The 23,365-nt window shown below is 45.0% G+C and overlaps 1 protein-coding gene across 4 annotated transcripts in view; it reads left to right on the top strand.

Annotated features, from left to right (window-relative positions):
• ADAMTS20 (ADAM metallopeptidase with thrombospondin type 1 motif 20) overlaps positions 1–23,365 on the top strand; it is a 174,154-nt gene that overhangs the window by 46,489 nt on the left and 104,300 nt on the right. For all 4 annotated transcript variants that reach the window (XM_051850403.2, XM_051850406.2, XM_051850402.2 and 1 more), the window contains exons 5-14: positions 1,285–1,368; positions 1,813–1,937; positions 3,129–3,169; positions 11,689–11,794; positions 13,685–13,831; positions 15,558–15,699; positions 17,264–17,368; positions 21,297–21,442; positions 22,860–23,041; positions 23,135–23,271. In XM_051850403.2, coding sequence (XP_051706363.1) covers positions 1,285–1,368; positions 1,813–1,937; positions 3,129–3,169; positions 11,689–11,794; positions 13,685–13,831; positions 15,558–15,699; positions 17,264–17,368; positions 21,297–21,442; positions 22,860–23,041; positions 23,135–23,271 — 1,215 coding nt within the window. The remainder of the gene's footprint in view (positions 1–1,284; positions 1,369–1,812; positions 1,938–3,128; positions 3,170–11,688; positions 11,795–13,684; positions 13,832–15,557; positions 15,700–17,263; positions 17,369–21,296; positions 21,443–22,859; positions 23,042–23,134; positions 23,272–23,365) is intronic.

Genomic DNA, 23,365 nt, shown 5'->3' with positions numbered 1-23,365 from the left:
GGCTGCATCTGAGTGTCGTGATTGTTCCCACTTGAGGGAGCAGACTTGAGAGTTCTTTATGTTTCCGCAAGGTGCTCACTGCATTTCTTCAAACACATATACCTGGGTTAGTGGTAATGTTATGATCAAGGAGAAAGAGAGGGATATGTGGTTTAGGCTTGGAATATGACAGTAAGCCATTTAAAGGAAGATTCAAGGGGAAGAAAGAGTTTTCGTGTGTTGAGCTGTAGATACAAGGGGAGAAGAGCTGAGTGCTTCAGCCATGGAGCCAGTGGATTATATATGGGGTCCTACAAACATTTGTAGAACCAGAATTAGAGCATGAGCTTATTTGGTGTGTAAATTTTGAAATATATACTATGAAGAGTCTTCAAAAAGTTCATGGAAGGGGCCGGCACCATGGCGTAGTGGGCTAAGCCTCCACCTGTGGTGCCAGCATCCCATATGGGTGCTGGTTTGAGTCCTGGCTGCCCCATTTCAAATCCAGCTCCCTGTTGAAGGCCTGGGAAAGCAGTAGAAGATGACTCAAGTTCTTGGACCCTTACACCCATGTGGGAGACCCAGAAGAACCTCCTGGCTTCGGATTGGCCCAGCTGCAGCCATTGTGGCCGTTTCGGGAGTGAACCAGCAGATGGAAGACCTTTTTCTCTGTCTTCCCGCTTTCTGTGCATAACTCTACCTCTGAAATAAATCTTAAACAAAGATCCTCAAAACCATGTTCATAATTGGAAGTTAACACTGAGTGCAGAGAAGATCAGATAGAACTAGCAGAAAACAAATAGACAAACTTCCATGTTTGTGTGGTGGAATCTTGTGATGGTGCACGTGGTGGACCATGGACTAGAATGCAGCAGATTTCTTGCTGAATCCTTCAGAACACTAAATCCTTCAGACTCTAAGTTGTGTTCACATTGCGCGGGGTTCTTGCTAAAGTATAGATTGTGTCTCCCTCATCAGGGCTGGGCCTGAAACTCCATTGCCCAGCAGCTCGGAGTTCGCTGGAAGACACGCATCCGCCTGGTGTAGGAGCCTGGTGCTCAGACTCGCCGCCTGTTAGAGTCACTGAGATTGTGGGGGAGCTGAGAAGATGCTGACGCCTGGGTCCCAGCCCTGGGGGCTCTGCTGTGGTTGGAAGGGGTGGGACCCACGCGTGGGGCTCATAATCGCTGTGTTGGATTTCAGCATGCAGCTCGCCGGGAGAGTTGCTCTCGGGCTGGGCTCAGTGCACTTTCTAGAAGAAAGACACATCTGTGGAATCTAATCCTGCTTTCTTTTTTATTGCAGGTTGCACAAATCTACAAGGACTCAAGTATCGGAAATCTTATAAACATTGTACTCGTAAAATTAATTGTGATTCACAATGAACATGTAAGAAACGGATTGAATATTAAAACATTAGTAATCTTAGTTGCAGTGGGCTTTTAGTGTGAATATATAGAGGTCACAAAACTCACTAAGAATTAGATTTTTTTAACAGTTTACTCTAAAAACTTGGTTTCAAAAGGATTGAGATTACTTTTTCTGTTGTGATAGAGATCAAGTGGAACCACAGCAGGGTTTATCTGAGCCAGGGGAGAGAAGATACAAACAAATCAAAAATCCAACACTAAATACCCTGCTGGTGGCTGGGTTAGCATAGAGAGTAACCGGGGAGCTTCAGAGTTCACGGTGTTTGGGGTGAAGGAGAGAGGTGCCGCTCCTGGAGTTGGCTGCAGCTTGCTCTTCTGTGCGTGGGGTGGCCAGGATGCTGAGAGCTTGGAGGAGAAAGTGGGCCTGATGTTTGGACCTCACCCTGAGCTGTGTGTTGTGTAGGAAGGACCAGTCGTCAGTTCCAACGCAGGCAGCACGCTGCAGAATTTCTGTTCATGGCAGCAAACTCAGAATGTCCTTGATGACACCCACCCTGCCCACCACGACACAGCTGTCCTCATCACCAGGTAGGGCTCAGCAGACGCTCTCCTCCTCCTCCCCTCCTCCCCTCCTCCCCTCCTCCCCTCCTCCCCTCCTCCCCTCCTCCCCTCCTCCCCCTCTTCTCCCCTCCTCCCCTCCTCCCCCTCTTCTCCCCTCCTCCTCTCCTCCTCCCCTCCTCCCCCTCTTCTCCCCTCCTCCCCTCCTCGCCTCCTCGCCTCCTCGCCTCCTCACCTCCTCGCCCTCTTCTCCCCTCCTCCCCCTCTTCTCCCCTCCTCCCCCTCTTCTCCCCTCCTCCTCCCATCCTCCCCTCCTCCCCTCCTCCCCTCCTCCCCTCCTCCCCTCCTCCCCGCCGTGATTCTGTACCAGTAGTGCTCAGAAACGTCTGGTGAGAATTTGAATTCCCCAAAAAGCTGCGAGTGAGGGTTCTCACAGCTTTTGCACCAGAGTGCTGGGTTAGACTGTCTGGTTGTGGAGAAATGGCGTGGTCTGAACAGAATCATCTCCTTTGCTCCATTCCCCTGCTGCTGTTTCAGTCCCTGGAAAGAGGTCTGAATTGAGTCGCTGTGCACGTTGTGGACTCCCTGTGCGTTTTCCTCGGTCTGCTCTGTATGCTGATGCTCTGTGCATGTCTTAAGGACCATGTTGCCTTGGCTGGGGCTCTTCTTGAGCCTCTTTATTTCCACGGAAACACCTTCTGCTGATAAAAGTCAGTTTCTATTTTACACACACTGGAGAACAGGACGTCTGCAGTAAGTTCATGGCGAAGACACTGTCATTTAATTCCATTTGTCGGTGAACCTTTGGAAATAGCTTTGTGTATTGCTAATTAATACCTTTGATTCAGCAACGTGGGTGCTGTCAGAACATATAGATCCCAGGTTTACTTTTTGGTTGGTTTTACGGAGAAATACTTTTCTTGGGGCTTAACCTGAGAGAAATCTCAACTTCCCAGAACCCTGAAATACAAACTTTGAGCCCATGTAAAGAAGCCAACACATAGCCCATGTATTCTCTTTTTGTAATTAAAAGAAATTGATTTAGTTTTGTACACATTACTCTACCTTGATCTGTGGTTCTGCTCTGGTTGGTAGTGAGAAAATATCTTTAAATACAAATGAAAATTTTAAATTACTACTAATATATGACTATTATTTTATTAGCAGTATTATTACTAATTATGTACCATGTTTATTAATTAATAAAAATTTTCTTTTAAGGGAAGACATTTGTGGTGCTAAAGAAAAATGTGACACGTTAGGTAAGTTATTTTGCCAGTTAACTTTAGCTTATGTAATTGGTGACTGCATTATTTTAAAAAATGTTCAAATTAATTTCTCTTTATTTAATGTTTTGATTAGTTGTCTTGATACATTATTACCTATCACTATTATTTAATTCTACTTCTATAAAGTTTACAGAATAAAAAGTATGAAATTCTGCGACGTGTTTGATTAACTTACGGTGTTACCTAACATAACACTCAGCTCATGTTAAGTCACACTTAATAACCCACGTGTCCACGGAAAGCAAAGTAGTGAATCCATGGCCAGACACAGGCTTCAGAGTACTATTGTTACTAAGACAAGAGCTCTGTCCACCATCCGTCCCTGCTTGTCCCGGGAGGTAGCAGTAGCAAGTATATCATATTTGCCAGTTCCTTCTGTGTTTTGAGGAATGGTTCTATAACGAGTGTACGTGTTCCTGGAGAATCACTTGGTTTTGCTGCTTCTTGAGCGTTTGTAGCTGGAATGCATGCATTTTCACTGCTGTGGCGTACTGAATCGATAGCTTATATATCCAGATCTTATCAGAGAATAATTTGAGCTCATCTGACTTTTTTCATGATTTTTTTTTTTGTAGGAAGGTAAATTCCTAGGACTAGAATTGCTCTGCCAGTATGTATGTTATTACTCAACTTAATAAGAAATACCAAGCTATTTTTTAATGTGGTCGTACCAAATTACACCATTATCAGTGGACAACAAGCATTCCTTTTGATTGTGTTCTTGTCACAGTAGGACATCTTCAGATTTCTGATTTTTGTCAATCTAAATGTAATATATTATAGTCACTTATTTCCATGATTTCTAATGAGAAATCATATTTACTGGCCGTTGGTTTTCCTTCTCTGTAAGGAATGAAATAAAATTTCCCATTTTTTTCTGTGGTGGTATTTGCTGTATTCTATTTTTTAAAAAATAAATTTATTTGGAAGTCAGAGTTACGGGGGGTGGGGAGGAGGAGAAGAGATATTCCATCCACTGGTTCACTTCCCAAATGTCACAGCAACTGGAGCTGGGCCAGGCCAAAGCCAGGAGCTTCTTCTGGGTCTGCTACGCGGGTGCAGGGGCCCTGGCACTTAAGCCATCTTCTGCGGCTTTCCCAGGCACAGTAGCAGGAAGCTAGATTGGAAGTGGAGCAGCTGGGACATGAATTGGTGTTCATGTGGAATGCCAGCTCCAAGCAGTGGCTTTGGCTTTACCCTCAACACCATGGCACTGGCTCCGTTAATATTTTTTTAAGAGTAATTTATTTATTTGGAAGTAGGAGTTAGAGAGAGAGAGAGAGAGAGAGAGCGCGACAGACAGATGACAGCTAGAGAGGTATCCATCTGCTGATTCATTTCCAAAAATGGCTGTAATGGCCAGGGCTGAGCCATGTTGAAGCCAGGAGCTCCATCCAAGTCTCCCATGAGGTTGACAGGGGCCCAAACACTTGGGCCATCCTCTGCTGCCTTTCCCAGGCCGTTAGCAGGGAGCTGGATCAGAAGTAGAGCAGCTGGGACATGAACTGGCACCCATAGGGGATGCTGGCTTTGCAGATGGCAGCTTAACGCACTGTGCCACCACACTGGCCCCTGTTGTAAATATTTCAAAATTCGTCCTTCCATATTTGACTCTGTAACCCAGTGACTACAGAATGCACACTGTTCTCATGAGCACATGGAACATTTTCTAGGGTAGATCTTGTATTGGGCCTCAAGTCAAATCTCAGTAGATTTAAAAAAGATTGAATGTATCTTCAATGATGTGTCTTCTCAGACCACAAAAGATTAACTCTAGAAATCAGTAACAAGAAGTGCAACAGAACATTTACAGGTACATGGACATTAAACAACATGCTACTGCATGACCAGTGGGCCATTGAAGAAATTAAAAAGGGACAATTTTTTTGATACGATGTCAGATACTTATTTGGTTTTGTTACTTTCTTCTCTAACTGCAAAACCAGATTCCCCAAACTGTACCTTGAATATGTCCTCCTTTTCCTTGAAATCTCAATATCATGTATGAAATCTCTGTATGAACCTGGATGTGTGTAACATCCATCCATTCCATGCCCATGTCTTATTCATTCACATGCCAATTCTGCACTATTTTCACTTCAGACTTCTGTAATCTTAATAACTGATGGGCTGTGTATCTCCGCTTAATGTTCCTAAAAGATCTGTCCATTTAAGTGGACTTTTTAAGTGTCTTGGCAAAATATGTATTATTTTCTTTCAGAGTTGAATACTTGAAAATTTATTATGTCTGTTGATAGCAGGGTGACCTCAACTTTCTCTTGTTGCTTAGTTGCTGGATATGTCACTACCTCCAGTTTTCCTGTGCCCTCATATGTTAGTTTTTTCCTTGAAAAAAGCATATAATTGGATTCTTAAAATATGAAATACAGTATTCTTTATTGTTCAACTGGCAAAGTCTACTTACTACAGTTATTGTAATTAACGTTGTATGCTGCCTTATGTGATCTACATTTGTTAGTTGTTGTCGGTCATTATGTTTATAACTTCTGTGGGATTTTTTTAGGGTCCACAAGCAAGTGTAGTCATGTGGTATTTGTCTGGAGCTTATTTTGCCCAACACAGTGACTTGTAGTTCCGTCCATGATGTTGAGAATGACATGAGTTCGTATTCTTATGTCTGATCCGTACTACATCCTGTATTTGTGCCATACGTTCTTTATCTGTTCATTGGTGCATGAGCACTACAGTTGCTGTTGTTTCCTAGCTTTTGTGGATTTCATCTCTTGGATATATACCCAGGAGAGGGACTGCTGGACTGTAGGGTAGTTCTGTTCCTTGTTTCTGGAGGAAGGTCTGTACTGTTTTCCACAATGGCTGCACTATTCTGCCTTCCCGTCGACAGTGTGCAAGGGTTCCCTTTTCAGCACATCTTGACCAACACTTACTATCTTTTGTCTTTTTGTTAATAGCCTATCTTCTGGAGCCAGGTGCTGTTTCATCGTGGTTTTGATTTGCATATTCCCCTGATGATTAGTGATACTGAGCATTTCTTTAAATGTTGGCCCTTGTATCACTTCTGAGAAATGTCTGTTTAGGTCCACTGCTGCATCTTTTACTTGGATTATTTGGGATTTAATGCTGTTGAATTGTTTGAGGACTTTATATAGTCTGGATACTAACCTCTTGTCAGACGTAGAGCTTACAAGCGTCTTCTACCATTGTGCCTTTGTTGATTGTTTCTTTTGCTGAGTTTACAAGCTCTTTAGTTTGATGAAATTTCGTGTCTGTTTGCTTTTATTTTCTGGGCTTTTGCAGTGTGGTACAGAAAATACTTGCCCATTATAATGTCCTGAAGTGTTTTTGTTGTGCTTTCTTCTAATAATTTCAAAGTTTGAGGTCTCACACTTGGGTCTTTTTTTTTTTTTAAGATTTTTATTTATTTATTTATTTCAAAGAGTTACAGAGAGAGAGGAGAGGTAGAGAGAGAGAGATCTTCCATCCGCTGGTTTACTCCCCAATTGGCTGCAGCGGCTGGAGCTGTGCCAGTCCGGAGCCAGGAGCTTCTTCCAGGTCTCACACGTGGGTGCAGGGCCCAAGCACTTGGCCATCCTCCACTGCTTTCCCAGGCCATAGCAGAGAGCTGGATCAGGAATGGAGCAGCTGGGACTTGAACCGGTGCCCATATGGGATGCCGGCACCCCAGGTGGCGGCTTTACCTGCTGTGCCACAGCGCCAGTCCCTCACACTGGGGTCTTTAATCCATTTTGAGTTGGTTATTTTGCATTGTAAGAGGTAGGGATCTAGTTTTATGCTTCCGTGTATGCATATCCAGTTTTCCCAGCAATAGTTACTAAAAAGACCATCCTTTTTCCAATGCATGCTCTTAGCATCTTTGTCAAAAATCATTTGGCTGTAGATGCATGGGTGCACTTCTGGAATCTCTCTTTTGTTCTAATGGTTGTGGATCTGTTGGGTTTTTTTTTAAGATTTTATTTTTATTTATTTGAGAGGTAGAGTTACAGACTGAGAGTGGGAGAGACAGAGAGAGATCTTGCATCCACTGGGTCACTCCCCAAAGGGCCACAACGGCCAGAGCTGGGCCGATCCAAAGCCAGTAACAAGGAGCTGCTTCTTGGTCTCCCAAGCACGTTCAGGGGCCCAAGGGCTTGGGCCATCCTCCACTGCTTTCTCAGGCCATAGCAGAGAGCTGGATCAGAAGAGGAGCTGCTGGGACAGGAACCGTGACCATACGGAGTGCAGGCAGAGGCTTAGCCTGCTACACTACCCTGCTGGCCCCTGTGGGTCTGTTTTTATGCCAATACCATGCTGGTTTTTTGTTTGTTTGTTTTGTTTTGTTTTTGTTAATTTTTTTGTTTGTTTTTTTGACAGGCAGAGTAGACAGTGAGAGAGACAGAGAGAAAGGTCTTCCTTTGCCGTTGGTTCACCCTCCAATGGCCGCTGTGGCCGGCACACCGCGCTGATCCGATGGCAGGAGCCAGGTGCTTCTCCTGGTCTCCCATGGGGTGCAGGGCCCAAGGACTTGGGCCATCCTCCACTGCACTCCCTGGCCACAGCAGAGAGCTGGCCTGGAAGAGGGGCAACCGGGACAGAATCCGGCGCCCCTACCAGGACTAGAACCCGGTGTGCAGGCGCCGCAAGGCGGAGGATTAGCCTAGTGAGCCGCGGTGCTGGCCACCATGCTGTTTTAATCACTGCAGCTCTGCATTATATCTTAAATGCAGATAGTATGGTGCCTGCTGCTTTTTTCTTTTTGCTCAAGATCATTTTGGCTATTCATGATCTTTTATGGTCCCATACAAAGCTAAGCTGTGTTCTTTCTAGTTCTAGAACATGTCTGGGATTTTGTTAGGGATTGAATGGAATCTATGAATTGCTTTAGGTGGTATGTACATTTCAATGATACTGATTTCTCCAGTCCAGGAACACATTAATATCTAAGGTAATTACTGATGGGTAGCATCCTACTATTGCCATTTGGATCGTTGTTTTGTATTTTTATTGTAATTACTTTCTTTGTTTCTAAATTGCAGTCTTTGTTGTTTCTGTTAAATGATTTTTTTCTTGGGGTGTACTTTGACTCCTTGCTTATTATGTTTTGATAATTCTGTATATAGGTTTTGTGTTGTTAAGGCTTAGAAAAAGTTTCTTTTGGTTACAACAATCTATCTTGCTAAAAAAAAAAGCTTAATGTTGATTTTAAAGATATGGAAAGAGACAAAAACAAAGAGGTAAATCTTAATAAATGCCTCTAAATTGGTGCTGCATTCATCCCTGGTGTTGAGTTTTTGATATTATGCTTGGCCTCTTTTAATGTTTCAATTCAGTAGTTACAAGTTGGGGAGATTCACAATAAATATAAATGCTTTATACACAATGTCTAAAGTAATAGAGCATTCTGAAATTTTTTAAAGCTACTCTTACCAGGAGTTTTCTACCTTTTGATATGTTCTTCTTGTTAGTATTTCTTGAAGCTTGAAGAACTAGCTCCCTTTAGCACTATTTGTAAGACAGATCTAGTGGTGATGAAGTCTCTGAACTTTGGTTTGGGACTGTCTGTATCTTTCCTATCATCTGAAGCATAGTTTTTCTGGAGACAGTATTCTTGGCTGGAGTTGTTCTGCCTTCCATATCATGAAAGTCTCTTCCCCTTCTCTCCTGGCCTGAAAGGTTTCTGCTGGGGAGTGTGCGGTCAGGCGGATGGGGAGCCCTTGCTGTGTTTTACTTCTTTTCTCTTGTAGCTGTGAGAGTCCTGTTCTCATCTCTAATCCTGAGGAGCTTGACTATGTCTTGGGGTAGCCATGAATGTCAGGTTGAATCAGACTGATGACCTTTGGCCTTCTTGCACCTGATGGCTGTATCTTTCTTCAGGTTTGGGAAAATTTTTGTCAGTATCTGTGAATATGCTTTCTACTCCTTTGGTTGCTCTAGTTCTTCTTAAATCCCAGTAAGTCAACTATTTGCTTTTTTCACACTATTCCATATTTTTCATAACTGTTCCTCATTCCTCTTGGTTTTCTTTTTTCTCCTCCAACTGTGTGTTTTCAAATAGCCTGTCTTCCAGGTGTCTGATTCTTTCCTCTGTTTGATCTGTTCTGCAATTGATGCCGCCTTTTACATTTTTAATTTCACTTTGGTGTACTTTTGACTTGAAGAATTGCTCCTTGATTTTGTCATTTCCATCTCTCTCTCAAATATGTTAGAATCTTGAATCTTTTCTCAATATTCTCTTAAGTTGAATTGAGTTTCCTTAAAATAGGTATTTTGAAATATTCATTTGAGCGTTTAGAAGTTTCATTTCCTAGGAGGTTGGTTTTGGGCACGTTAATTTGTTCTTTGCTGATGCTTGTTAGTTTCTTAACTGCCACACTTATCTGGTCCCTAGAATGTATACATGTATCTAAGCGTGAAGCACAAAGTGTGGGAGATAATCAGATGTCTGCACAGCCCTGAAACTGAGTAGATTGGAAGGGAGCATCTGGTGCTGCCCTCATACTATCTTTGAGGCACTGTTTACTAATGTATTCTTTTTCTTGTTTAGTTTTTGGTCTTGCTTTAAACTAAGAAAAAGTCACTGAGGGTAGGAGGGACTTTGCCCAAACAAGGCCTTTTGGTAATGAGGTCAGAAAGAGGACACATCTTTGCTTTTTTGCTGAAAAGTATCAGTTAATGAACTTGTTTATCTTTGGCTTTTTTTCAGCCTTTTAAAACTTTATTGATTTAATTTCCATTTCTGTTAACACACAACGAAAGCATTCTAATTATTATGAAGTTTACCTTAAATGCTATGAAGATGTCCATATTTTTAACTTTTAAGAATAAAAGAATTACCACTTAGAGGTGAGAGCTGTAACAGTAGCTAATGCAAATGTTTTTTATTTTATATGAAGAAATTTTTAAAACTTTAAGAAATTATTATCTTAGGTATGAAAAACTTTCGTGAAAGGAATTGTCATAGGAGAGCAGACCAGTTGACAACTAAATATTACAGGATATTGGTGGTAAAACCATGGTATTGTGTTCAATTCAAAAAATAATAAATAAAAAGCTACCTTGCCTGATGATGGAGCATGGATTTTTGTAATGAACGTTTATTTCGAATTTCCTGCTCTGTGGTATTTTTCGAGGACTATTAACTGACTATTGCTGTCTTTAGTATCCAGCCAGCTCAGATTGTTGTCGTCTTTCAACTGCACATTTGAGTTGCTTGTTATTCTTTATAGTAGAGTGACTACATCTTGATAGTGCATTTCCTGTTGCTGAAAGAGTTGCAGAATTACTGAGTGCTTAAAGTAATTCTTATCGCTGGGTCTCATTTTATTCAACATAGATTAAATGCCAAGTACTGTTCTCAGCACTGAACATGTTTTTACTCATTTAATTATGTGATAACTCTGTGTGTGTGTGTGTGTGTGTGTGTATAATGTGATCTTAGATGTTAGAAAATTAAGTCTCATAGATATTTTTGGAGTTGTGTGCTATTTTCTGCTCTCATTAGTTATTGTATTGCCAGTTAACCCATTCAGTGCCTTTGTTACTCCCACACTGATGTGCCTACATCCTTCAACCTACATGGAATGACTATTCTTTACGTATATTTAAAAACATTGTTTGTTCACCCATTTTTGGAATTATTTTCTTGAGTAATCTAAGAGTTTTCTAAAAGGATTTCTTTTTTTAAAAAAAGATTGATTTATTTATTTATTTGAAAGACACAGTTACAGAGAAGTAGAGGCAGAGACAGAAAGGTCTTCCATCTGTTGTTTCACTCCCCAAGTGGCTGCAGTCGCCGGGGCTGCGCTGAGCCGAAGCCAGGAGCCAGGAGCTTCTTCTGGGTCTCCTGTGCAGATGTGGGGGCCCAAGGACTTGGGTCGTCTTCTGCTTTCCCAGGCCATAGCAGAGAGCTGGATTGGAGGAGGAGCTGCCAGGACTCAAACTGGCACCCACGTGGGATGCTGGCATTGCAGGCTTTTTACAGCTGGCATTTACCCACTGTACACAGCACTGGCCACTACAAAGATTTTTTTTAGACTTTGATTTCATAAGTTTTAAATTTATAAAACAAAAAATAGTGAAGAAGTATGAAATTCCCATATACTCTACACTCCACTTCCTCTTTGGTTAGCACCTGATATTATTGTGATACTTTGTCACAGTCTGTAAGCTGTGGGCACATGCTGGCTTCCCCTGTTAACAGCATTGCATGTTAGTGTATCTGTAACGATCAGTGACCTATACCCAGCTTCCCCTGTTTTTGTTTTTTAATCCAAGCTCCCTCTAACCTTCCTTCCTCTCCCAACCTTTAGCAATCAACATTATTTGGTCTAGTTCAGTTTTTTTCTCTTTAAGCTTTTATAAGACAAAATGTTCAATACCTATATTCATTCAGTATTAACAGCCAGCTCTGTTTATTTCTAGGTGGTAATGCCAATGAATACTTTAAAATTCAGTTCTTAGTTTACGAGTTAAATGCTGTTTCCAGTTTGGTTATATGCAAATATGAAATTTTTCAGGCCTAGCAGAATTAGGGACCCTGTGTGATCCTTCCCGGAGCTGCTCTATCAGTGAAGAGAATGGACTGAGTGCTGCCTTTACCATTGCGCACGAGCTGGGCCATGTGTGAGTACCTCTGTCCTGCGGGGATGCGCTGGGCCGTGTGTGAGTATCTGTCCCGCAGGGATGCACTGGGCCGTGTGTGAGTGTCTGTCCCGCGGGGATGCACTGGGCCGTGTGGGAGTATCCTGTCCCGCGGGGATGTGCCTTCTGCTCACTGCACAGAGCTCCTGAAGATCCACCTCTGGTTGAGTTGCTCGTACCTGTGTTTCTTCAAAAAGTCATCACTGTAACTGCTCCCTGATATGCTGACTCAGGCTGTTTTAGAGCTGTGTTAGGTCTCTCAGGGTGTCTAGATCAGCAGACCAAGCCAAAGAAACAGAACCTGGGAATTGTTTGGTTTACAGTAGTGGTGTCCCTGACAGGCACTGATGGCCTCCATCCCTTGTCCTATGCACGACCCAGTCTCTATCCTCACAGTGGCCTCTCTGGTCATCCCGTGCATGGCTGCGGGTCTGTGGTAGCCTGTAAATGACCCTGTCCCTTGTTCTATGCACGACCCCGTCTCCATCCTCACAGTGGCCTCTCTGGTCATCCCGTGCATGGCTGCGGGTCTGTGGTAGCCTGTAAACGACCCTGTCTCTTGTTCTGCACGTGGCCTCTACTTGTTCCTGTGCTGTGTGTCACTTCTGTTCTACATGTTCTCTACCCCTTTATTCCTTTATCCTCTTCATGACCACTATCTCTTGGTTTCCAGTGTGACCCCCAACACTCACTGTCCTTCACTTGACCCCTGTCCCCTGTTTTCCTGCACATGTCCTGCAGCCCTTGCTGTCCTCTGCGTGGCCCTGTCATCTGTCGTAGGCTGCACAAGTCCAGCTCTCATCCTCTCTCAGCTGTGGAAGGGCCTGCTGGGTGCCTGCCTGTGGACATCTCCCGGTCTCTGTGAAAACCAATTTGTCTCTGATCTTGCAGCTCAGAGCCCCAGCAGAGGGTGTTTTTGGCCAGGGGAAGTTCTTACTCATTAAAACATATGTCTCTGTTTTAAGAATTCTCTTCTCTAATTTTTTTTTTAATTTGTCATTTATTTATTTGAGAGGCAGAGTTACAGAGATAACAGAGGGAAAGACAGACAGAAGGGTCTTCTGTCGTCTGGTTCACTCCCCAAGTGACCTCACTGGCCAGAGCTGGGCCCATCTGAAGCTAGGAGCCAGGAGCTTCTTCCCAGTCTCTGGTGCAGGGGCAGGGGCCCAAGCACTTGGGCCATCTTCTGCTCTCCCAGGCCATAGCAGAGAGCTGGCTGGGAATAGAAGCAGCCGGGACACCAATTGGAGCCCAGCTATATGGGATACCAGCATTGCAGGTGGAGGCTTAGCCCACTACATCACAGCACTGGCCCTGTTTTGTTTTGTTTTGTTTTGTTTTGTTTTGTTTTGTTTTGTTAAGTGGTTCCTTTATCAACCCCTGTATTACTAAAACTGCCGTGGGCTTCTACGAATGGGGACTGCCCAGGGACCGTTAGAAACCCCTCTGAGAAGTTGTTCCCACCGTGCCCCAGGATTCGGGGTCTCTCTGTGACTGCTGACACAAATCGAGGCTGATTTCTCCCTTGTCAGGTCCACGCCATTGCTTTGCCTGTCTTGCTGTGAGACATCAGTAGGGCATCTCAGGGGCATGGCTTTGTGGGGAGGTCTTGCAGTGAGCTGGTGTCTCTTCAGAGCCCTTGAGCTTGGCTCCATCTCACGGTCAGCAGCAGCCCGCACGCTCAGTTTTACTTCTTGGAAGCCGGTTGCTCCTAAACATGAACGTTGTCAGCACCTTGGGAAGCAGTCGAGAGTACAGATTCCGCCGTAACGTGACCCATCTGTGTTTTACATCCTAAAACAGACATAGGCATTGGTGACACTCGGTGTGCACTCTGGATATCCTTTGTTAAGGGTTTGTTTCCACTTTCAGGTTTAATGCTCCCCATGACGACAGCTTCAAGTGTAAAGAAGTTGGAATTAAACATCCGTATCATGTGATGGCCCCAACTTTAAATTACGAAACAGTTCCCTGGACCTGGTCAAAATGTAGTCAGAAATACATCACGGAATTCCTCGAGTAAGTCCGAATGGATGTCCCTTTTGTCACATTGTTGAACATCTAGATTGCAGATTTGATGTTTGTATGTTTTTCAGGGTGGTTCAACTTCTGCTTAATTTGCCATTGTTTAGATTGAAGCTTATTTTCACTTTACAAGTGGGTGTTTAGAAAGGAGGAAAAGCATTGTTATTGCAGCTGAGAGCCAACTATCGTTTTTTTATTTGGACCCTTTCTTGTGATAAGAACTTGTTTGGGTGAAGACTTAATGGCAGTCACAGCTACCTTGCGTGTCTGAATTTGCGTGACCTCTGAATGAAGTCACCAGGTCCTATTCTGAGAGGGGTTAGAGGTGGCCTGGAGGGACAGGGGGTGGCTGCAGCCAAATTCCGAGTCACCCACATGGCTTCTAGAGCCACACGGATGTGGAGTCTGGCTTGGCTCATCTTTGGGGGGCTCCCCTGGCTCTGAGAGAGGAGACAAGGCATGTTTCTTTGTGTCCCAAATGCATTTATCCAGCTGCAGTTTACTGTAGTCACAGAAACTCCCAGAAGGCCAGCCCAGGAAATCATTTAGTGTAGATGGAAAAAAGTGCTTCCTTTCTTCTGTGTATTTCAGTCACTGAGTTAGCAGCATCAGTAGTTCATAGTTATCTCCCTCTCTCTTCATGAGATCCTTGGTAATAATTAAGTTATGCTTTGGGATACATGTGCATAAGTTTATCCTGCAGGTATGACTAGCAGGCAGGATTTATTCTCACTTAGGAACTTGATTAAAACACACAGCATACAGTTACTGATCTGTGCGTGACTCACTTAGCTTTGTTCAGCAGCTAACTGGTGCATTGATCGTAAATACCAGTGAGTGTGCTTTTTATATGTGTGAGGGAATAATACTCTGCTTCTATTCGTTGGAAATTTTAGAAGTTAAGTGTGCATTTCATTGGAAAATCAGTACGTCTTCGGCAGCAGAGATTTCCAGCCTCTAGAATAACTGCTTTTAATTGCTGCAGAGGAACAGAAGATCATTAGTGCTCGGTGGGGACACTGGACGTCCTCAGGGTTGTCTGTCGGCGGGACGTTGCATGACAGACGAGGCCCGTGCCTGTACCACTCTCGAAGTCGCTTAGGTTATCGTGTATTCTGATAGAAAGTTGCAGGACAGACATTACCACACTGAGAGACGTGGGCTCAGGGAGAATAAAGAGCGTGTCCACAGCCGTGCTTCCTGGAAAGCAGGGGAACCACGCTTAAGCTCCCCCAAATCCAAACAGCTCTCAGCTCCGTGCGCGCTCCCTCCTAGAGGGGCCTGCACGAAGCTTTGTGAAATCCCGCTCTTGTTCAGAACTGGAAGCACACCTTCTCAGAAGTCTTGGAAATGCATGGGTATTTTGAAAGCATTTTGACAGATGGGACATCATGTTGCAGGCGTAGACTTGAAGTGTGCTAGGCGCACGTGCTTGGTAAATCGCGTTCCCGTGAGTGCACGTTTCTGAGTCAGGATGCTCTTTTGTTTGGTTGCCACTTTGAGTTCAGTTGGGATGGAGCACACGTACAGCTCCGCGTCCTCGGTCAGCCACGGCTGTCACTGCACACGGGGACTTGCCGTGCTGCTGCTGGTCTGAGCTGGTTGTTAAGTTAGGAGGAAATGCTCGTTTGTGAAGTCAGAACCGCAGCAAGTGTGAGGAAGAGGCTGCATGGCCGGGCATCCCTGGAAATTCACATTTTGTCTTCTGTCCTGGGCCCAGCACTGGCCACGGCGAGTGCGTTCTGGACAAACCGAATGGAAGGACCTATGAGCTGTTTTCGGAACTTCCTGGACTCCTGTACGATGTGAACAAGCAGTGTGAACTCATGTTTGGTCCTGGCTCACAAGTGTGTCCCTACATGGTAAGAAAAGTGCCTGCCGTGCAGCTGATGTTAGGACGGATTTCCAAATGTACGTTTGTCCTCTAGAACAGAAGGAGAGCAGGAACAGTGTTCCGTCTTTCAGAACTCTGGTGTTTGCAGTAAGGGGTTAACCAAAGGGAAATGCAAGCTTAGTGCTTCCTGTGTGTCGGGTGCGTGGGGCCCTGTTGGCTCCGATACGTTCCCGTGAAGAGTTCTCCTGTGCGTCAGCCACAGCAAGGCTCTGGCATTTGAAGACTGAAAATATTCAGAGTGCGGGTTTTCAAACCACATTTGGGGCATGTGTCGAGAAAATGTAGTGTTTGATCCTGAGTTGTTCCAAAGGCCTCAGAAATCCACTAGAGTGTATTTTCTTTTATGTAGGTTTGGATCAAAAGGAACAACATTTAGGGCACTTTGCTTGGTTTTCTTTAATCTGTTACTTTATAATTTGGGACTTTTCTGTGGATTAGATATGTTTGATTTCCATTGCAGTAGCTGGTCCCAACACACACTGGGTCTGTCATTGTTGCGTTATTGGGGGGTAGATGTCGGGTTTGGGGTTGACCCAGTGCGCCCCTGCTCTGGTGACGCCGGCCTTGTTTTTCCAGACATGGTAGTTCTTTCCTGTTGTGCGTTCCTGCCTTGTGAGGCATGGGCCCTGCTGGGCACTCCCAAATGCATGTGTATCCCCGGGGCCCACTGGCCTGCCACACGGTGGGTACCCTCAGATACACATCTCCTGAACGTTGAGTGAATGAATTAAGTCACATTAACAGGGAGTGCAGAGACTTGCACGTGTGCGTCACGTGGTGGATATTGTTCCCAGAGCCTTAGGTTTGTCATCAGCCATTTTAATTTTAGCAAACCTTTAAACTCCACTGCCGGTGGGCGGAGGGGAACTTGACCTTACTACTTGATTCCAAGAGATACATTTCTTTCCAACCTGGTTTAGACACTAAAAACACTTTGAATTTAAATTCTGAAAAAGAACGGAATTCTCTTGGATATAGCTGCCGTGACCCTCTGGACTTCGGTTTCTTGTGAAAGCTTTGGAATTCTTTGTTCAGAAGTTGAAAGTATGCATTAGGTTCACAAAATAGGAGCTTCAGTGGGCTTTAAAATATTTCTGTGTGCATTATTCATACATTCTGCCACTGCATCAAAGGGGCCTTGAGGCACTCCCTGTGAATATTTAGCCATAAAATGTCTTTTAGAGAAATATCTTGTAAAGAGGAATAAAATTCTCACGTAAGTTTGAATATTTCCACTCTGACTCATTTCTCCCATTGTCCTGTGTATGGATAAAAATCTTTTAAAAATGTGAGTGTAGTGTTTTTAGGGGTCTAGAGGAGACTCAATGACAGAAACTTACTTAGGAAAGATGTTGGCCAACGGTCTCTAGCTGTTGCCATGAGAGCAGGGAGTGCATAGACCAACCTAGGAGCCAGTGTGGGAGGGGCCCTGGTGCAGGGGAGGTGTGGACCAACCTGGGAGCCAGCGTGGGAGGGGCCTGATGTGTGTGTGTGACTCTCACTCGTGCTCCCTGCCCGTTGCTTCTCTGCAGAAACAGTGCCGGCGGCTGTGGTGCACGGGCACAGAAGGCGTTCACAAGGGCTGCCGCACTCACCACATGCCGCTGGCAGACGGGACGGCCTGCGGCGCTGGCATGGTAGGTGTTCTCAGAGGGTGAGTCTCGTACCGAGAGGTGTGCCGGCATGTGACCGCTCTGCATCTCTGCGTCCTGTGCCTTCTGCCGTCACGTTTGTTGGATGCAGTACATTGTCAACCGCACGTGACTATTAAACTTACACGTAATTATATAAACAGTTACACAGATACAGATGTACTTTGAGTATATCACAGACTGGTTATTAAAATTGAGTACTGACATCATAACCCTAACAGTTCAGCAAGTCTCCCCAGATCCAAGGGTGCTTCCCGACAAAATTTGGCTGAGTATAACAAAGTTCTACGTGGCTTCTTCAGATGTGTATAGATTGTCATTGATGGAGAATCCATTCTAGCCCTGGAGTAGCCCGCCTGCCGTAGCACGTCTTGACCTGCGAGCTTGTGTCAGTCAGACCCTGCGCTGTGCCGGGCAGAGCTCACTGTGCTGCCTGTGAAGCGGAGGCCAGGTGGCGTCTGCTGAGCTCCCGTCTGCACCTCCCCCGGGCTCCCCAGTGCAAGGGGCAGCTTCCTTAGCAGTGGGCTGGCGCAGGCCACGTGGTCACGGCTCAGTGTAGACGCAGCTGAAACTGAACCCGTGCTGTTACCAACCGGTGCTTCCTCGTCTTCTCTCAGGTCACAGACGACTGGGCGGGGCCTCTGTTTGGAACCTGAGCGGTTTCTGGCATGGCCAGCGTGTCCACTGCTCGCTCACCTCTTGGGGATTTCATGCTCACAGTCCTCATGGGCCTTTTCAGTTCAGCAAGCAGTAAATTTCAAAATTTGAGCGTTCATTTGAAGTGATTTGGTGGATAAGGATTTTTTTTTTTTTTTTTTTTTGACAGAGTGGACAGAGAGAGAGAGACAGAGAGAAAGGTCTTCCTTTGCCGTTGGTTCACCCTCCAATGGCCGCCGCGGCCAGCGTGCTGCGGCCGGCACACCACGCTGATCCGATGGCAGGAGCCAGGTGCTTCTCCTGGTCTCCCTTGGGGTGCAGGGCCCAAGCAGCTGGGCCATCCTCCACTGCAGTCCCTGGCCACAGCAGAGAGCTGGCCTGGAAGAGGGGCAACCAGGACAGAATCCAGTGACCCGACCAGGACTAGAACCCGGTGTGCCGGCACCGCAAGGCGGAGGATTAGCCTATTGAGCCGCAGCGCTGGCCAAGAATTGTTAAAAGTACATTGCCAGGCCGGCGCCATGGCTCACTCGGTTAATCCTCCACCTGCGGCACCGGCATCCCATATGGATGCCGGGTTCTAGTCCCAGTTGCTCCTCTTCCAGTCCAGCTCTCTGCTGTGGCCCGGGAGAGCAGTGGAGGATGGCCCAGGTACTTGGGCCCTGCACCCACATGGGAGCCCAGGAGGAAACACTTGGCTCCTGGCTTCGGATCAGCATAGCGCTGGCCGTAATGGCCATTTGAGGGGTGAACCAATGGAAGGAGGACCTTTCTTTGTGTCTCTCTCTTTCATTGTCTATAACTCTGCCTGTCAAATAAATAAATAAAAATATTAAAAAAAAACCACATTGCCCTTGTTTCCCTCAATTCCTGGGAGCAGTGTTAGTAGCCAGCTTTCTGCGGCCAGGCACCTGGGAGTCAGTGAGCACCTGCCAAGAGCCAGGAAGCAGCTGTCTGGACGTGCTGGGCTGACGAACTGTGCTTGAGAGGGTCACCTGATCCCAGCCTGAGCCTCAAGATCTGCAGCCAGAGTAGTGATTGTTGTGTTTACAAATACCAAAAAACAAAAACAAAAACAAAAAAAAAAGAAAATCCCGTTTGTAGCCAGCTTTCTGAGTGGCCTAAGTCAGCTCACGTGTAAGCATGATTTTTGCTTTTGAAACGGAGGTGTGTGGTGCAGGGCGGAGATCTTTTGGGTATAGGCAGCCCAAGCAGCATCAAAGCATTTCTGTCCATCTGAAGCCTTCGGTGCTGTCTGCTTCCAGACAGTTCCCTCCCCTCTGCTCTCAGCTCTGTTCCTGTTTCTGTCTGCCTTGACTCTGTGTCTTGATCTTTGGGCATGGAATGGTGCAGTGCACCCCCTTGTTGGGATGAATCAGACTTCTTTGGGTCAACGCCAGCTGTTTGAGCTGCGTCCACACTGCTGAGTGCTTCGGCCCCGCGTTCATCCTGCGGTGCAGTCGCTGTGCAGGTGTAGCGGAGTTTGCATATCCTTCTGTCACTGGACACTGGGGCCTCTCCTGGGTTTTGGCTATGATGGAGGAAGCAGCTGTGAGCACCGATATGCAGGTCTTCTTACAGGCCTGTGTGCGTGTTCTGGGGTCGACTTGCTGGGTCCTGGTGCAAGTGTTTAGTTTCACAAGAAACTAACAGGCGATTTCCCGAGTCTGTGCGCCCTTGTAGGCTGCCAGCAGCAGCTTGGGAAGGCTCCACTCGCTCTCAGGTCCTTGCCCACTTTGGGGATTGTTAGTTCTTTCAAAACATTTAAGCCACTTCAGTCAGAATAGAATGAATCTCACTGTGGTTTGAGCTTATATTTACCTGATTGATTTACTTGAGTGGCTTTTCATGTGCTAATTGGCCACTTGAATATTTCCCCATTGAGACTGTGTGGTCAGCCTGGATCCTTGGGGTTCAAGGTAAATGTGATGGAATTCTGAGACTATAAAGCCAGCGTGATGAAAAGCAGAGGTGTTGTTTGGAGCAGCAATGTGTGCATCAGGGTGAATGGAAAATTTTTTAAGATATTTATTTGAAAAGCAGAGTTACAGCCATACACACACACTCAAACACAAACATAGGAAGATCTTCCATCTACTGATTCACTTCCCAAATGGCTATGATGGCCAGGGCTGGTCCAAGTCAAATATAGGAGCCAGGAGCTTCGTCTGGGTCTCCCACATGGGTGCAGGGGCCCAAGCACTTGGGCCATCTTCTGCTTTCCCAGGTGCATTAGCAAGCAGCTGGGTCGGAAGTGGAGCAGCTGGGAATCAAAACAGCAGTTGTCTGAACCCCTCGCACCGCAATGCAGGCTTCCGAATTTTCTTTTTTAAATACAAGATTGTGAACTCCTGTAAATTAACTCTTTTCAGTATTAAATGGATCTTTTATTGAAGTAATAGCTTAAACAAGTATCGTATGATTTGCCTTAACACAAAATTATATCTCGTGACTATCTTAAAAGAGAGTCTCTTTGCTCAGTACTTTTAGTTGTAAATCGGTTTGTATGACATCGTGGTGAGCCCTTCTGAGTATCTGGGTATAGGTGCTACTGGGTTGGGCATAGGGGGTGATGGGAAATTGTGGGAACATTCTTCTCTAAGTTTCCTGTTATGTTTCTTACATGAAATAAAGAAACGAGGTCATCATTGGAGGCTCTAAAAGCATGAGAGAGTAACAAGATATCTTGCAGTTGAAAACTGGAAGCAGGGGCTGGCATTGCTTAAGCTGCCGCTTGCCGTGCCAGCATTCCACATCCACTTCTGATCTGGCTCTCTGCTAACCGGCCTGGGGAGGCAGCAGGTGATGGCCCAGGTGCTTGGGCTCCTGTTACCCATGTGAGAGACCCAGATGGGGTTTCTGCCTCCTGGCTTTGGCCTGGCCCAGCCCTGGCCATAGCAGCCATTTGGGAAGTGAACCAGCAGATGCAAGACCTCTTTGTCACTCTGCTTGTCAAAGAAACTTTTAGAAAACATAATTTTCCATTTTGCTGCTTAAATTTTCTTCTGTAAAATGGGACGGTCTTAAAGAAAAAGTATTTATGTTCTTGTTCCATTCTGCACATCTAACAGTTTCTCAGTAAACAGGCGATATCCATAGAGTGAGATCAAATATGATCACATTTTGGAATTCATATCCGTTTCCCTTAAATTGTTTATCGTCTGTTCTTCTGCTGGTTTATAAGCTTTTCTTACATTCGTGATGTTCTGGTTGAATACTCAAGAGTCATTTCTTTGTGCACTTGTTGTTTTTCTAGCATTGCTATCATGGCGTGTGTGTAAACAAAGAGATGGAGATGCGTCCCGTGGATGGTGACTGGGGCTCCTGGGGCCCCTACAGTTCTTGCTCAAGAACATGTGGAGGAGGCATCAGAATCACAACCAGGCTCTGTAATCGTCCCGAGTATGTCTTTTTATGTCACTGTAGATTAAGGTTATCTGTCCTGAGTATGTCTTTTTATGTCGTGGTAGGTTAAGGTTATCCGTCCCGAGTATGTCTTTATGTCGCTATAGGTTAAGGTTATCTGTCCCGAGTATGTCTTTTTTATGTCGCTGTAGGCTAAGGTTATCCGTCCCAAGTATGTCTTCTTATGTCGCTATAGGTTAAGGTTATCTGTCCCGAGTTTGTCTTCTTATGTCGCAGTAGGTTGAGGTTATCTCAAGGCACCTGAAAGTAACCAGCACTCTGTCATTCACTTCCAACCCTGAGATCAGTCTGTAGCTTCTGAGATGCGGAAAACTTCTGGACTATTTTAGGCTCTCTTACTACGTATCTCGGCAGAGTCAGGCCCAAACGGAAGAATACCAAAACCGTAAATGCATTAAACTTTATAAATATGAATTGAGACAGAACAATTATTTTGCTTTCTGATTTACTATAAATGAGCATTTTTTGCAAATATGAATGACAGTTGCATAGTGATATTTTCATGTTGACCGTGTTCCTAATCGAGGGATGCATCTCCTCTCACCTCTGTTTCTGCCCTCATGGATAGGATGCATGATTTCGTTATAATGTTTTTACTGTTCTGTGTAAATTGCCTTTGTCGTATTTTCTTCCTTTGCTTCTCGTCTTACAGAGACATCACTGTCTTTAGCTGAACAAATACTAAAGCACTATATACCCTCATCAAACTATTTAAAAGAACTTTTATAGATTGTTAAATAAATTTTATGTTCTATGTATTAGTTGCTAAGATTATATACTAATAGTGAAAAGACTGGAAGTCTCAGTAGCAAGTATTTTTAGTGTAGAAAAGTGATGTACTACTTTAAATAAAATCTCAGTTGATTTGAATTCTAGAATAGCTCCATTGTACTAGTACTTTCTGTATTGTAAAATTTCTGAAGAATTCCATTGTCTAGCAGAAATTGAAACCGAGATGGATAATAATTCATCGCATGAAATTCCTTGAGCTGAGTGACAAGGAGAGTAGATGTGAGCAAGATGCATATATAATTCCTTTTTATTTAACATGTTATCATCTTTGTCTGGCTACAGGTGGTCCTCCTGCCCCAGAAAAATGAGCAGACGCTCTTTTGGAGTTTTTAAAACACATCCCCATGCTTAGGTTCTTAATGCAGTTGGGAGTAAGATACCCCTCTGCCCTTGAGGCTTCAGTGTCCACCTGCGGTGTACACCTTTCTGGGGTACTAACCATAAGATGGCCGCGAAGCCCTCTTACACACTTCTGCTAGATGAAGCATGTGAGACAGCAGTGGTTGTGCAGATCAGATCCTGAAAGAGAATGAAGCAACTGTAGCAGTCCCTGTGGAGATTATATGGTACTGATGCACTTTACACCAATGAATTTGACTAGGCCAAGAAACGGAGGAAAGTACTGTGTGGGCCGCAAGATGAAATTTCGGTCATGTAACACTGATTCCTGTCCAAAAGGCAAGGAAGACTTCCGCGAGAAGCAGTGCTCTGATTTTGATGGTAAACATTTGAACATCAATGGCGTCCCCTCTAACGTGAGGTGGCTGCCCAAGTACAGTGGGAGTAAGTAACTTCTTTGGCCTGAAGGCTTTTGAGACTGCAAACTTGGGGCTTTCTCACGGCACACCAAGCCTTTGGCTTTGGCTGTTTCTGCAGTTGCCATGAAGGATCGCTGTAAGCTCTACTGCCGCGTCTCCGGGACCACCCGCTTCTACCAGCTCAAGGACAGGGTTACTGACGGCACTCCGTGCGGGGCTGACACCAGCGACATCTGTGTGCAAGGCACGTGTCGGGTAAGCCAACCCAGCTTCTGTGACACTTAAAGCAGCTTTCGGAACAGTGTTTTCCTTCTGTTTCTCCATCCAAATGTTGCTTGATGGCTTCCAG

This window comes from Oryctolagus cuniculus, chromosome 9, assembly GCF_964237555.1.
Source record: "Oryctolagus cuniculus chromosome 9, mOryCun1.1, whole genome shotgun sequence".
In the NCBI taxonomy this organism is placed as follows: Eukaryota; Metazoa; Chordata; class Mammalia; order Lagomorpha; family Leporidae; genus Oryctolagus; species Oryctolagus cuniculus.
This window is presented reverse-complemented; position numbering and strand designations above follow the sequence as displayed.